The sequence below is a fragment of the Panthera leo genome, chromosome C2 (genome assembly GCF_018350215.1).
Source record: "Panthera leo isolate Ple1 chromosome C2, P.leo_Ple1_pat1.1, whole genome shotgun sequence".
NCBI lineage: Eukaryota > Metazoa > Chordata > Mammalia > Carnivora > Felidae > Panthera > Panthera leo.
Window position 1 is genome coordinate 12,780,599 of NC_056687.1, and position 12,941 is coordinate 12,793,539.

At 42.4% G+C, this 12,941-nt stretch overlaps 1 protein-coding gene across 2 annotated transcripts; it reads left to right on the forward strand.

The window, feature by feature from the left end:
* Window positions 1-235: 235 nt before the first annotated feature.
* Window positions 236-11,668, forward strand: MIS18A (MIS18 kinetochore protein A). Of its 2 annotated transcripts, none has more exons than XM_042954837.1 (5): window positions 236-600; window positions 3,347-3,413; window positions 7,485-7,670; window positions 10,408-10,504; window positions 11,275-11,668. In XM_042954837.1, the coding sequence occupies exons 1-5, from the start codon at window positions 258-260 to the stop codon at window positions 11,353-11,355; spliced, it is 774 nt and encodes a 257-aa protein (XP_042810771.1). In that variant the 5' UTR covers window positions 236-257; the 3' UTR covers window positions 11,356-11,668. The 2 variants fall into 2 exon arrangements, with proteins under 2 accessions (XP_042810771.1, XP_042810772.1); XM_042954838.1 differs by having other exon boundaries at window positions 7,548-7,670.
* The last annotated feature ends 1,273 nt before the right edge of the window (window positions 11,669-12,941 follow it).

The following is a 12,941-nucleotide window of genomic DNA, read 5'->3' on the forward strand; positions in this document are numbered from 1 at the left end:
AGATCTCTAGCAGCCTCAATTTCCTAAAAGCTGGAAAAGCAGCCTCAACTTCCTCAAGCTGTTCTGCAGCGAAGAACAGCCGCCTTGGAGCAGTCCGACAAGGAGCAGGCGCACTAGCAGGTTGCCAGCCGCGTCTTCTCCCTTAGGCTCCGCCCCTCAGCCACGGCCCCCTTCCGGTCTCCGCGGCCTGGCCCCGCCCCGCGCAGGCGCTTGGGCGCTTTTCCCGTGGCGCTCCGCGGCGCGGGCGATTTGGAAGAATGGCGGGCAGTTGGTCGCCGGGTTGCAAAGGTTGCTCTTCTACTAGCTGTACGTGTGGCGGCGACAAGGGCAAGTGGGGCGACTCCTCCCTGTTAGGCAGGCGGCTCTCGGAGGACTCGGACCGTCACCAGCTGCTGCAGAAGTGGGCCAGCATTTGGACCTCCTTGAGCGGGGACCCGTCGGTGGCCTGTGCAGAGAGGACGCGGCGCGAGGAGGCTGTGGAGCCGGCCGAGGAGGAGGACAGGCCGCTGGTGTTTCTGTGCTCCGGCTGCCGGCGACCGCTGGGCGACTCCTTGAGCTGGGTGACGAGCCAGGAGGACACCAACTGCATCTTGCTGCGCTGTCAGTGGCCGCGCCGGGCGGGGGGGGGGGGGGGGGGAGGGAGTTGGGCAGTGGGGGGGCGGGGGGCGGGGGGAAGCTTGGGGCCACCTTCTTTCCTAGCGTGCCGCACCTGGACGGCCCGGGAGGAGAAAGAGAGAGGGGTGTTTTGGGGCTGTCTAGGGTTTTTAAAAGCAGAAAGATCTGGGAAGGTGAGCTGTCCCAGGAAAAGGGGAGAAGGAGGGTCACCCCTGCGTCTTGGGCTCGTGAGACCCGTCCTTTACTGGGGTCCCCCAGCCCAGAAGAGCAGCGATTGAACCAGCATCTTGTGGTTTTACATTGCTCAGTAAAAAATGACCAACTAAATGAGGATAATACATACACGCGATAGTTAGGAGGATTAAATGAGTTAATGTGTATCATGAGCTCAAAATGGCTAGTAAGGGCCACTTGAAGTGATTTTTGTAACGGAGATACCGTTAATCCTCCCAATCTGTCATTGCTGATCCGGGTCTGGATTGCTTCCAGAGGTGCCTCCGTTAGAACAGCATGTACTTAGGTTGAGATTTTTGATACAGTAGGAGAACCTTTTTTTTTTTTTTTTTTGGAGGCAAGACATAATATGTATGGTGTTAAATCTTTCATTTTGCTTGTAGTTTCTGTTTTTACGGAAAGTAGAACTATCTTTTTCCAGATGCTTTTTTGTTCTGTTTTATGTATAAAGCGCCTTCTGTTACTTACTTTTTCTATAACAGTTTTTAAATTTTAAAAACTGTCAGCTTTAGACAGTTCAATTTACCCCACCCCCCACCCTGCGCCTTTCCCCATTGCTGCCATGAAAGATAAAGAAATGAACTCTTGGATTAATTTCCATTTCCTTCCGCCTCAGTTTGAGTTAGTTATTTTTATTTTGTCAAGGTTTATGACATCTATGTTCTGTTCTGTAGCCATAGCCTGGTCATTGAAGCTTAATGTAATGTTTGTATGGATTTGTTTCTCAACTCCAGGACTCTTATTAATACAAGAAAGCTTAATAGCTTTCTCATTTCTGAGTTGTTTATTTCATTAATCATCATCAGTAGTCCCTTCCCACCCCCACACCAATCCCCAAGAAAACTTCAAATTTGAGTGGTTGAAAATGCCTTTCTGTTCTCTTTCACATGAACGTCCTCTTGACTGCATGTACGATTCTGGGATCATGCTCTTTGCTTTTTCTAGGCAGGGACCAGCTAGTGCAAAGGCCCTGAGGCTGGTGTGACTGAAGAGCAGAATGAAGAAGGCGGCAATAAAAGAGAGGAAGGAAGGGGTCAGAAAATTCAGGGCCTTCGAGGCTGTTCTTCAGAATTGGAATCTATTCTAGTGAGTGAATAGAATAGAATTCTATTCTAGTGAATATTAGAATATTCTAATCTATTCAGCAAGGGAGTGATATGGCCCAGATTTTTCTCTGGAGGAAGCTCTGAAGGGAAGGTTAAGTGTGGAAGTGGGAGGTCAGTAGGAGCTAGTGCAATAGTCTAGGCAAGAGGACGTAGTGATGGTTTGGGAGCAAGAGTGAGTTTCGTGAGGTGGAATTGCCAGGACTGATCGGTGGAGTGGATATGGGGGTTACGGAGGATGAGATGAATCGAGGGTGACACCTTGCGTTCTGATATGAGCAACTTGCTGGATGGAGGTGGAATTTACCCAGTTCAGGTAGACCGTAGGAGGTGAAACCAATTGCTTTGGACATTTTAAGTGTGAGGTCTTTTTCATTTCCCTCTGTCCCCCATCCCTTCCTTAGTGTATCCTGGACCTAGATCCTCTGGGAATGTTTCCTGCTTCTGGGGTCAGCTGTGACACCATCCAAGTCATGGCCTAAATAAAAGATTTTTGTCCAAGTCCCTGAGAGCTCTGCATTTGAAACCTGGGGGTGTATGCATTGCCTTTTAACATCTTTCTTGGTTTTATTGTATTCATTTTTAGACTAATTTAAAAAAATGTTTATTTTGAGAGAGAGCGCATGCACACGTGCTATCGGGGGCAGAAAGAAAGGGAGAGAGAATCAGTGCTGACAGTGCAGAGCCAATGTGGGGTGTGTGTGTGGCGGGGGGGGTTGGGGTGGGGGGGGCTTGATCCCACGAACCCTGAAATCATGGCCTGAGGTGAAATCAAGAGTTGAACCTTAACTGACTGAACCACCCAGGCGCCCCATCTTTCTTGGGTTTAATCCCAATTTTACTATACCTTGCAGGTATTCTTGGTAATCTGTGACTGAGGTTCTAGGTGTTCTAGTCTTTACTGGTGATTGAATTTTCCCCTCTAGTTTTACTTGTTAATGTCAGTGGTTTTCACGGATGAGAAAGAACTCTCATTCTGCCACCTTTTTTCCAGGAGAGGTACAGAGGTACATTTTGTTTTGAGCCACCTTATATGCCTGTGGGACTTTGGGCTCTTATCTTTCCTGGTTCTCTGAGTTCTAAAAGGAAAATTGAATTAGAAGTTCTCTAGGGGCGCCTGGGTGGCTCAGTGGGTTAAGTGTCTGACGTCGGCTCAGGTCACGATCTCACGGTTGGTAAGTTCAAGCCCCACGTTGGGCTCTGTGCTGACAGATCAGAGCCTGGAGCCTGCTTTGGATTCTGTGTCTCCCTCTCTTTCTGCCCTTCCCCCATTCACGCTCTGTGTCTCTGTGTCTCTCAAAAATGAATAAATGTTTAAAAAAAAAAAGTTCTCTAAATACCTGCATGTGTATTATAGCAAACCACATTAATAAATTATTGTTACTTTGCTCTAGGTGTTTCCTGTAATGTTTCTGTGGATAAGGAACAGATACTGTCCAAACGTAAAAATGAAAATGGTTGGTGAGTAAGGCTATTATTATCTATTGGAATATGTGTATTTGAGAAAATGTTTATTTTTCAGCTAAAAATCTTTAAAAAGATCATTACCAGTAAGATTAGTTGGGATAAAAGTTTCTTTATGGTGGTCAGTATAGAATCAGCCATTTTAATGTATTAACTCTTGCGCATTGGTGATCTTTTTAGATATTGCAATGGAAGAGTTTCTAAATTTCTTTTTTTAATTTTTTTTTTTTAACGTTTATTCATTACTGAGAGATAGAAACTGAGCATGAACAGGGGAGGGGCAGAGAGAGAGGGAGACACAGAATCCGAAGCAGGCTCCAGGCTCTGAGTCATCAGCACAGAGCCCGACACGGGGCTCGAACTCATGGACCATGAGATCATGACCTGAGCTGAAGTCGGATCCCCAACCGACTGAGCCACCCAGGCGCCCCGAGAGAGTTTCTAAATTTTAAAGTCACATTCTGACACTTTCTTTTGGGTGTTTGGGCTTAGTGCTAAAACAAGATGAAAATTAAAAAAAAAAAAAAAAAAAAAAAAGTCTATATCATAAAATCTTAGCCAAAGGATGCCTTAGACCAACGCTACCTACGTTTTTTTAATGTCATGCTACCCATAGAGAATGCTAGTCTCACACTTACACACGTGTACATGTGGCCTGTTGAGGTAAACAGACAAGGCTGCATGAGGCTGCAGGCAGCCAGCACGGGGGCTCCAGCAAGCCCCAGGCCCCGTGCTCCCGCTCCCAGGGCTGAAGGCGTCACTCTCTTGGCATCCCCGTCATCCACTGTGCTACAAGTGGCATCTTCAGTAAACTGAATGGGGGGCTCTGCCTGTATAATTGTTGCCCAGGGTGTGCTTTACCGAAGTAACTGTAGGTGGTACACAAACAGCTCAACAGAAATTAATGATCATGCATGTTTTTTCACGTGTACTTGAAACTTCTGGTTTTTCCTTTTAAAGTCATGCTAGCTAGAGTGTCCACTTCAAATAAAGTGCATTTCAATTAGGAGGTTACTCTTTTTAAGGAGAATTACATTAATGGTAGTACAGGTAGTATGTGTAGGTGGCAGAAATGGTGCTGCTGGCAATGCAGGCGACCTCAGTTTGGAAAAGCCAGACTTAGCTTGTTTTGCAGTTTGTAGATAAAGAAAGGAAGGCCTGGGGAGGTAGGCCACAGGACGGTGCAGTGGTTAGAGCTAGCACGGTGCTGTGTCTCCCCTCCCTTCTTGCAAAGTGTTCTCTCTTCTTGCCGAGTTTACTTTTTTTAAGTTTATTCATTTATTTTGAGAGGAGTGTGCGTGCACGCGTGTTCAAGCACGTGTTGGGGAGGGGCCAGGAGAGGGAGAGAATCCCAAGCAGTCTCCACATGCAATGCAGAGCCCAACACGGGCTCGAACCCACGAGCCGTGAGATCACAACCTGAGCTGAGATCAAGAGTCGGAGGCTTAACTGACTGAGCCATCTAGATGACCCCAATTTTACTTATTTGGATGCCACTTTCACCATTTTTGCCATATTCATATACCAGCTGTCATGTACTTACTATCTTTCATTACATTGACTCAGGATTTTATTTAGATTTATTTAAAAAGGAATCTAATGTATTACTGCCATACATATGTCATTTGCCATTGATTAGATGTTTACTACAATGAAAACAGATGTTATTAAACTCTAGCAGGGATGCTGTCACCTCACTTGTTCTGAGCCCAAAGTCTGTTCTCTCACTGTAGAAAGATTTGCACCTATGAGATTCGTGTTCGAGACTTCCTAGCACCAGACTGAGACTTGCTTCTTCTTATAATCGGGATTGATAGAGAACTAAAGGGGAATTGACTCATCCTCTGTCAGCCAGTGTTATTTAGTCCTGTTTACTTGTATCACCTGTCCCTGTGCCCATCATTCATGCCACATTACACTGTGCTAAATTTCATCAGGGTCTCATATTCCACACTTGGGGAAATACCGTATCGCTTTAGAATGCTCGTATGTTTTTGATAGGCCTGTCCTACTGAATAGCTGCTTGCGTCATTCTGCAGCTGGTCAACAAGAACACTTGTGGGTTTTAGAAATGTGTCGTTAAGGTAGGAGTGTTTCCTGGGTCCGTTCTGTTGCTTGTTAAGTTTCTTACATGCTAACTCATTTCTTGTCGAAAATCACCCTGTGATTTCTGGTACTGCTTTCTCAATATTGTTGTCCAAATTTAAGGGTAGGTTCTGGCCAAATCCTTGCCAGCTGTGAAAACAGAAAGACACTACAAAACTGGGGCGCCTGGGTGGCTCTGCCAGTTCGGCGGCCGACTACAGCTCAGGTCATGATCTCTCAGTCTGTGAGTTTGAGCCCTGCATCGGGCTCTGTGCTGACAGCTCAGAGCCTGGAGCCTGCTTCGGATTCTGTGTCTCCCTCTCTCTCTGCCCCTCCCCTGCTCACACTCCGTCTCTCTCTCTCTCTCAAAAATAATAAACATTAAAAAAAAATTAAAAAAAAAAAAGAAAAACCCTACAATAATTGTAGCTACTATCTCTTCATTGCTTCTCAAGATCACTCTGGAAGTGAATGGGTTTGCATGTATTCTTCAGTGGTGTTTACTTTGATTTTGATAATTTGGGATAAAACAATGTTACCCACTGATCAGTGTGTTTTGTATCTTACCTTTATTTAAGTATCCTTTCTTGGCTGATTACACCTGCATCATATGTTAGTTCACAGTCTTGGTAATTGTATATGGCAGCCTCATAAAGATTATGAGGTTCGATATGTAGTGTGGACATTTTCCTGTTCACCGTTGGTAGCATAGATAGCGTTCCTTCCCGGGCTTTATGGAGAAATATAAAATGAATAGAAATATAAAATATTAAAATATCAGAAAAACATAAAATAGATTTAAAAATATAAAGTAAAAAGTATAAAAGCCTATAGAAGCTTAATATATGATCAATGGCATATTATGTAGCTAATTATATTACCAGTGAGAACTTATAATTTACTGGGCAGTGGTTCATTTTGTTCTTGGCTCCCTATGGAGCTGCAGTAGTTAAAAAAGTCTCTCCGTATCTATAGGTAAACAATAACTAGAATGAAGGAGCAGTTAATTATGTGGAGAACTTGGATCATTAAGTAGAATATTTGTGAGTTGCCTATGTGGAGCATGTCTGGAGTGAGTAGAAGAGAGTTAGGTCGAAGTCTAATTAAAAAAGAGAAAGCTTCTCTAACAGATGCACGATGAGCGCATGTCCAAGATTTATGTCACTCATTTCCTGAGGGAATCGGAACATGGCAAAGCTGGTTTAGAGAAGGACACTCTCTGGAGAACAAATCTAGTTCGTGTCCCCCAGGACAATAAAGCCTCCGCCTTTGAGGTTATCTTTTGTACTAGCAGAGAACATTTGCCTCTCCAGCAGACTAAAATCATTTGTGGTGTTACAGATTGTTAATCTTACTAATCTGCTTTCTGTAAGTCCTCATCGAACTTCAGAGTCTGGGCCCTGATCCGTAGTAAGTGGTAAGCACCCAGTGTTACCTTTCAAGTAGAGCGAAGTGTGGCCCACGGGTCAGGCACTTCTTTTTGTAAATATATTTTTATTGGAACATAGTGCCTATCTGGTTATGTATTGTCCGTGGCTGCTCCTGTGCTACATTAGTAGGGGCGAGTCATTGCAACAGACACCATGTGGCCTACAAACCTAAAATATTTGTTCCCTGGATCATTACAGAAAAAATGTGGCCACCCCTGTCCCAGAGCGTTAATGATTCTCAGTGGGCTTGGTGGACAATATGAGATTAAAAGAGCCTGTGGAATCCTTTCCTTCTTTTCAAGTTTTAGATAATTCTTCTTAATACCAGATTGAGGGATTTACATTCTAGAAAAACTCCACATCAATATCCTCTCGTCACTTTTCTATGTGTCCCCCGTCACTAGGTGCTTAAGTCATTGCGGCCTGGAGGCAACTGTCCACACTTCTAATATATGTTACTACCATTTCTTTCCTTCCTTATTCATATGACTTAGTAAGGTTGAAATAACATATTTTAGCCACTTAGATGTTAAATGTTTCTGGATTTCAACAGTGGGATCTTTGTTATAACGAGTTGTACCCTGTTTGCTGAAGCACCGGCCTTTCGCTGTTGCAGTGTTCTGGAGACGTTGTACTGCTCTGGGTGCTCGCTCAACCTCGGTCACATCTACAGATGCACACCCAAGAGCCTAGATTACAAGAGAGACTTGTTTTGCCTCAGGGTTGAAGCCATTGAAAGGTAAGTTTGATAAATAAATGGTTATCTCCCGATTCCTCAGTTTTCTGCAGAAAAATTAGTATAAAAACAGCAGAACGAAATCAACACTATTTGGTTAAAATACATTTTCAAGTAATAATTTCTGACAAAAAGCCAATGATTTTTTTGTTTTGACCTGATATATTTGGCATGGGAAAATCAGACATACTAAATTATAAGGAGAAAGCACTGCGAGAACATTTTTCAGAGTAAAAATATGTTCAGTTTTTCCTAAAAAGGTTTTTAAGCGATATGTGTTGTCCATTTTATTTTCTCCCCCATTTTTTAGCCTAGAATATCATGAAGAATTAGGAATTTCAAAACTAGTTGGGAAAGAAGTACCTTTGGTGTTCTGGAAAAACAAATACAAAGTCTAACCATTTTCTTGAGTCTAGTGAAGAATCGCCTGCTTTCTCTGAGGATGCAAGGAAGCGCCTTCATTCTTCATGATTTCTAAAAAGTAAACATTTGGAAACAAGGCGAATGGGAGGCTGATGACAGACGTCAGTTAAAGAATTTCAGAGATCTTAATGGCCTTCTAATTAGCCTTTTTTTTTTTTTTAATGTTTTTATTTATTTTTGAGACAGAGAGAGAGCATGAGCGGGGGAGGGGCAGAGAGAGAGGGAGACACAGAATCTGAAGCAGGCTCCAGGCTCTGAGCTGTCAGCACAGAGCCCGATGTGGGGCTCGAACTCATGGACTGTGAGATCATGACCTGAGCTGAAGTCAGATGCTCAACCAACTGAGCCACTCAGGCACCCCATAATTAGCCTTTTTTACTAGGAAACACAAAATTAAATAACTCGTTTGACTCCTGCGTATTTTCACTTATCCTAGAAAAGATGTAATCCTCAAGACTTTAAAGATGCCTAAAAATCTTATATATCAGGAAAGAAGAAAAATTTAAGAAGAAATGAAAGAGCTTATACTTTCATTACTTGAGGTATTTTGTCACTCGTGCTGAATTCCTCAGCTTTTCTCTTCAAAAGATTTAAAACAGTATTCTTTTTATCAGAATTGTGATTTCTCATCAAATTATTCTTTGATAACTTTAGTCTGCCACCTTGTTTGAAACTAGACAGGTTCAGATCAGAATTTTAAACTCTGCAAACTTCTTACAGCCCTCACACAAAAGAAGGATGAACAGGTACTGTTCACTGTTGTGTGGATGGAGGCCTGTCTGGAGAGATAGCAGATCTGTTTTGGTTTTAAGATAGGAATAGAAGACCCAGGCCCAAACAGATGCTCCTTTAATCTCCATGAGAATATTACTAAGATCTGTGAAAATTAAGTGAGGGAGAGGACAAGTGTGAAAGGACATGAAATCTCAGCTTGGTCGGCTTGGTACAAAACTTTCAAAAATGGTACATATCTGTATAAAAGGAAACGTGGAAAACTTTGCCACAGGAGATTATAGTATTGAAGTTGTTTTTTCCTCTTAGGGTGGAATTTTAATGCCAAGGAAACTGCTTGGTTTTAGAAGTGTTTATTTACAGTTTTTTTTGTTGTTTGTTTTTTTGTTTTTTGTTTTTTTTTTTATGATTTTATTTTTGGGGCGCCTGGGTGGCTCAGTTGGTTGGGCGTCTGACTTTAGCTCAGGTCATGATCTTGTACTCTGTGAGTTCGAGCCCCACATCGGGCCCTGTGCTGACAGCTCAGAGCCTGGAGCCTGCTTCGGATTCTGTGTTTCCCTCTCTCTCTGCCCCTCCCCTGCTCATGGTCTGTCTCTCTCACTCTCAAAAATGAATAAATGTTAAAAAAAAAAAAAATTAAAAAAAAAAAAGATTTTATTTTTAACTGATCTCTACACCCAGTGCAGGACTTGAACTCATGACCCTGAGATGGAGAGTCACACGCTTCACCCGCTGAGCCAGCCGGGAGCCCCTATTTACAGTTTTGTAAATTACTTAGTGCCACTTCATCTCCCACCTCCTCTCATTTTTTTGCCTTCTGCAACTTTGTCTCCCATGCCATTTTTCAGAAATACAATCAATGAGGTTTCCACGAGAAGATAGTTCTTATTTGACAAAAGAAGTGACATACTGGAGTTACTACATGTGATAAAAGACTTCAAAAGAAATGTAAATTAATCAAGTTTTCTTTGGAGAAATACTAGCACCTTCTTGTTTGCTGTTTTGATCTCTTGGGTTACCAACACCGGGCCTGTTTTCCTTGTTTCCAGGCCAGTTTTTCTCTTCCTGCGTATTGTCTGCACCACAGCATCCCCTAACCTCAGAGAGCCGGGCACAACAACTTGGACGATTACTGTTGAAGTTGCCACATTGGGGTGACCAGAACTGACTCCATAGATTATTTACTACAAGTCCAATTTGAAATTATACGTGTTCCCCGAAGTTATAGAAAGCAAAAAAGCAGTGGCTTCCTCAGGATCTTTTCAAATTTTTTAATCACAGAATTTTGAACTATGACTGTTAATGTTTTGGCACCCAGCTAACTAAAGAGCAAGTTCGTTCCAGGAATGAAATACTTAGAGTATTGGAAAATATGTAGGAATATCGGGACAAAGCTGTTACGGAGAAAAATACGATTTTCTGTAATACAACTTCCTACATAGGTTGCTAGTAACAAAAATAGTTATTTTGTGTTTACTTGGTACAAACAGATAGTGTCATATACTTAGAGTTTTAATATTAACTAAAATGGATTTAATATTTGCGTCCTTTTCCTATTTTAACCTTGTACTGCACTGTACTTCAGTTATATTTTAGGGTCCTCGGAAAAGCAAATCGTGTCAGAAGATAAAGAACTTTTTAATCTTGAAAGCAGAGTTGAAATAGAAAAGTCTCTAAAGCAGGTAATTCTGTTCTGTACTTCGTATATCTTTGTATGAACCACTTCCCTGTTAGTGAACAAGGGCTCCTCCACAAATACTCCTCACAAAGGCATCTGTTTTGATCTTAGTACTTTCATGGTAAGAGAGTGCTTATTTTATTTCAGTTGTTAGTAAAATTGATTTTGGGGGCGAGCCAAACTACAATTTAAGCTAAAGCTTTATGAAAAAAAATAATAAGTCATTTCATGCCTTAATCAAAACAGTGTATAATCTAAAACTAGTAAACTGTATTTCATTTCATGGTACAAACGACCCGATTTTTAAAAGCTCTTTATGTATTTATTATTTGAGAGAGAGAGTGCGAGAGTGAGCATGAGTGGGGAGGGGGGACAGAGGGAGAGAGAGAGAAAATCCCAATGGGACTTGATCCCACGAACCTTGAGATCATGACTTGATCTGAAATCGAGAGTCAGACCTCAACCAACTGAGCCACCCAGGCGCCCCAACAACCTGATTTTTGAACGTTAACATCTTTTCATGACCAGATAGGCAACATTCTGATGTGTGTATAAGAGAACTCCAGGTTAGAGACTGAGAACTACTGTTAATATAATGATGCCTTATTTATATAAAATTTAGTTTATGCCTCTAAATAATTTCATTAAACACTGAATATGTGTGATGCATATCATAGTCATACATTTTATTAATGATACATATTTTTATCACTTAATGGTGCGATTTTAATCATGATCATATGTGTATCTTAAAGTATTTTTTCAATTCGATAGATGGAAGATGTTTTGAAAGCATTACAAGCGAAGCTGTGGGAGGTTGAATCAAAGTTGTCCTTTACCAGCTGCAAAAGCTGAAATTTCTTCCACGTGCCCCATTCTGGACTCCCTGCAGGTAGATGCTTTCTTTTGTAGCAATTCTAGTCATTCGATTTCGCTCGGAATGGAAAGAATTCTAAATGGCCGTATGAATACAGCGCACCCTCTTGTATTGATCAGATGAGAAGGATTGTAGCATTACTTTTAGGATATATTCTTTCCCAAAGTCAAAATTTAAAGCCGTTTTATGATACTTGCTGAAATTGGAACTTTGGAGCTTTTATTTTGATAAACTGCTATGATTTTCTGTACTGTTTTCTCCTTTGTATCAAATTCATTATTGTTCATTTCCTTTCTTAAGAAAAACTTATTCACCTTGAATACTTTGGGAAATATTTGATATTGAAGGACAAGAAAATCTTGGAGGTTTTTCCACCCACTGTGTGAGTGGATCTTTGAAGACTAATGCATAAAGCTCTGAAGAAACTGGTCAGTTGAGTTATTTCTCAGAACTGTTTGAAAACTTGCACAAGAGCAGACGAGCCTATGTTCCAGTGGTAGCAGAATTCCACTTGATCTGTTTGTTTACTACCATACGCCCCCAAAAATCTGGAATAATCTTCACCAAAGAGATTAGTAGTCATCTCTGAGGGTGGGATTCTAGGGGATTCTCAGTTTTCTATAATGTGGGACTTAGAGTAAACATGGGCTATTTTTAAAATCAGAGAGAGAATAAAGATTAAAACAAAGCATTTTAAAGTTGATTTTTACGAAACTGAGTTGTGGTATTTAACTGAACTCAGAAGTCCTGACGCCATGAGTTGTACATGTTTACCGGACCGGTTGCCCTGGGGAAGGCTGCTCAGGAATATAAGGGTAACCCCAGATTTCTCCAGGCCCCTTTCTGTTTTTGGGTGCAGATGAGGCCACGTGACATTAGTACTCAGAACGTAGGAGTAATTCAACTCGGTTTCTGCTCAGAAGTTCCCTAATTCTTTCCCAGAATACTTAAGGTACCCTAACCAAAGGTCCTAAGTCAGATCAACTGAATCATTTAAAGCTATTGAGTAATTTTTGACCAGTTGGCAATAGCCTCTAATAACTAGAAATCCGTGAGCCCTCTAGGGTAGAATGCGGGGGAGAGAAAGCACACACCCATACCCGCTGGCGACGAGAGAGTCCTCTTGCCTCCGTGAGCTTGATGCAGTCCCGAGTGTCTGTCGCCTTAGGTGCTTCAGGGGCACATTCAGAAGAGAGGGGAGAGGATGTCAGCAGCAGGATTCAGCTGACTTTCTGGTTGCGCAGGTAACAGTACACCAACAGTCTCTTTGGGGGCTATTCCAAAGACAGGTGGTTTGGCTCCCTAATTCCGTAATATCCTGCTCATACCGGGACATGCCAATCCATGCGCCTTGAAAAGTGCTCATTTCACGAGGAAAACTCATTTGTAGTCGCCACAGTGCTGACGCCTCCCTGTTGTGGGTCAGGAGAGAAGCATGGCTCCCGGGCCCTAGGCTGCCTCTAGGGCGGGCCTTTGGTCAGCCGTCCCCGGAGCTGTATGTCCAGGGAGGGCCCTTCACATGAAGTTAGCTCACCGGTCCTGGGTGCAGACGGAAAGCTCACAC

Coding starts and splice junctions, on each gene's coding strand:
- MIS18A (XM_042954837.1), top strand. CDS start 258: ATGGCGGGCAGTTGGTCGCCGGGTTGCAAAGGTTGCTCTTCTACTAGC. Junction 3,414..7,484: donor CGTAAAAATGAAAATGGTTG/GTGAGTAAGGCT, acceptor GGATTTCAACAG/TGGGATCTTTGTTATAACGA. Junction 7,671..10,407: donor AGGGTTGAAGCCATTGAAAG/GTAAGTTTGATA, acceptor ACTGTACTTCAG/TTATATTTTAGGGTCCTCGG.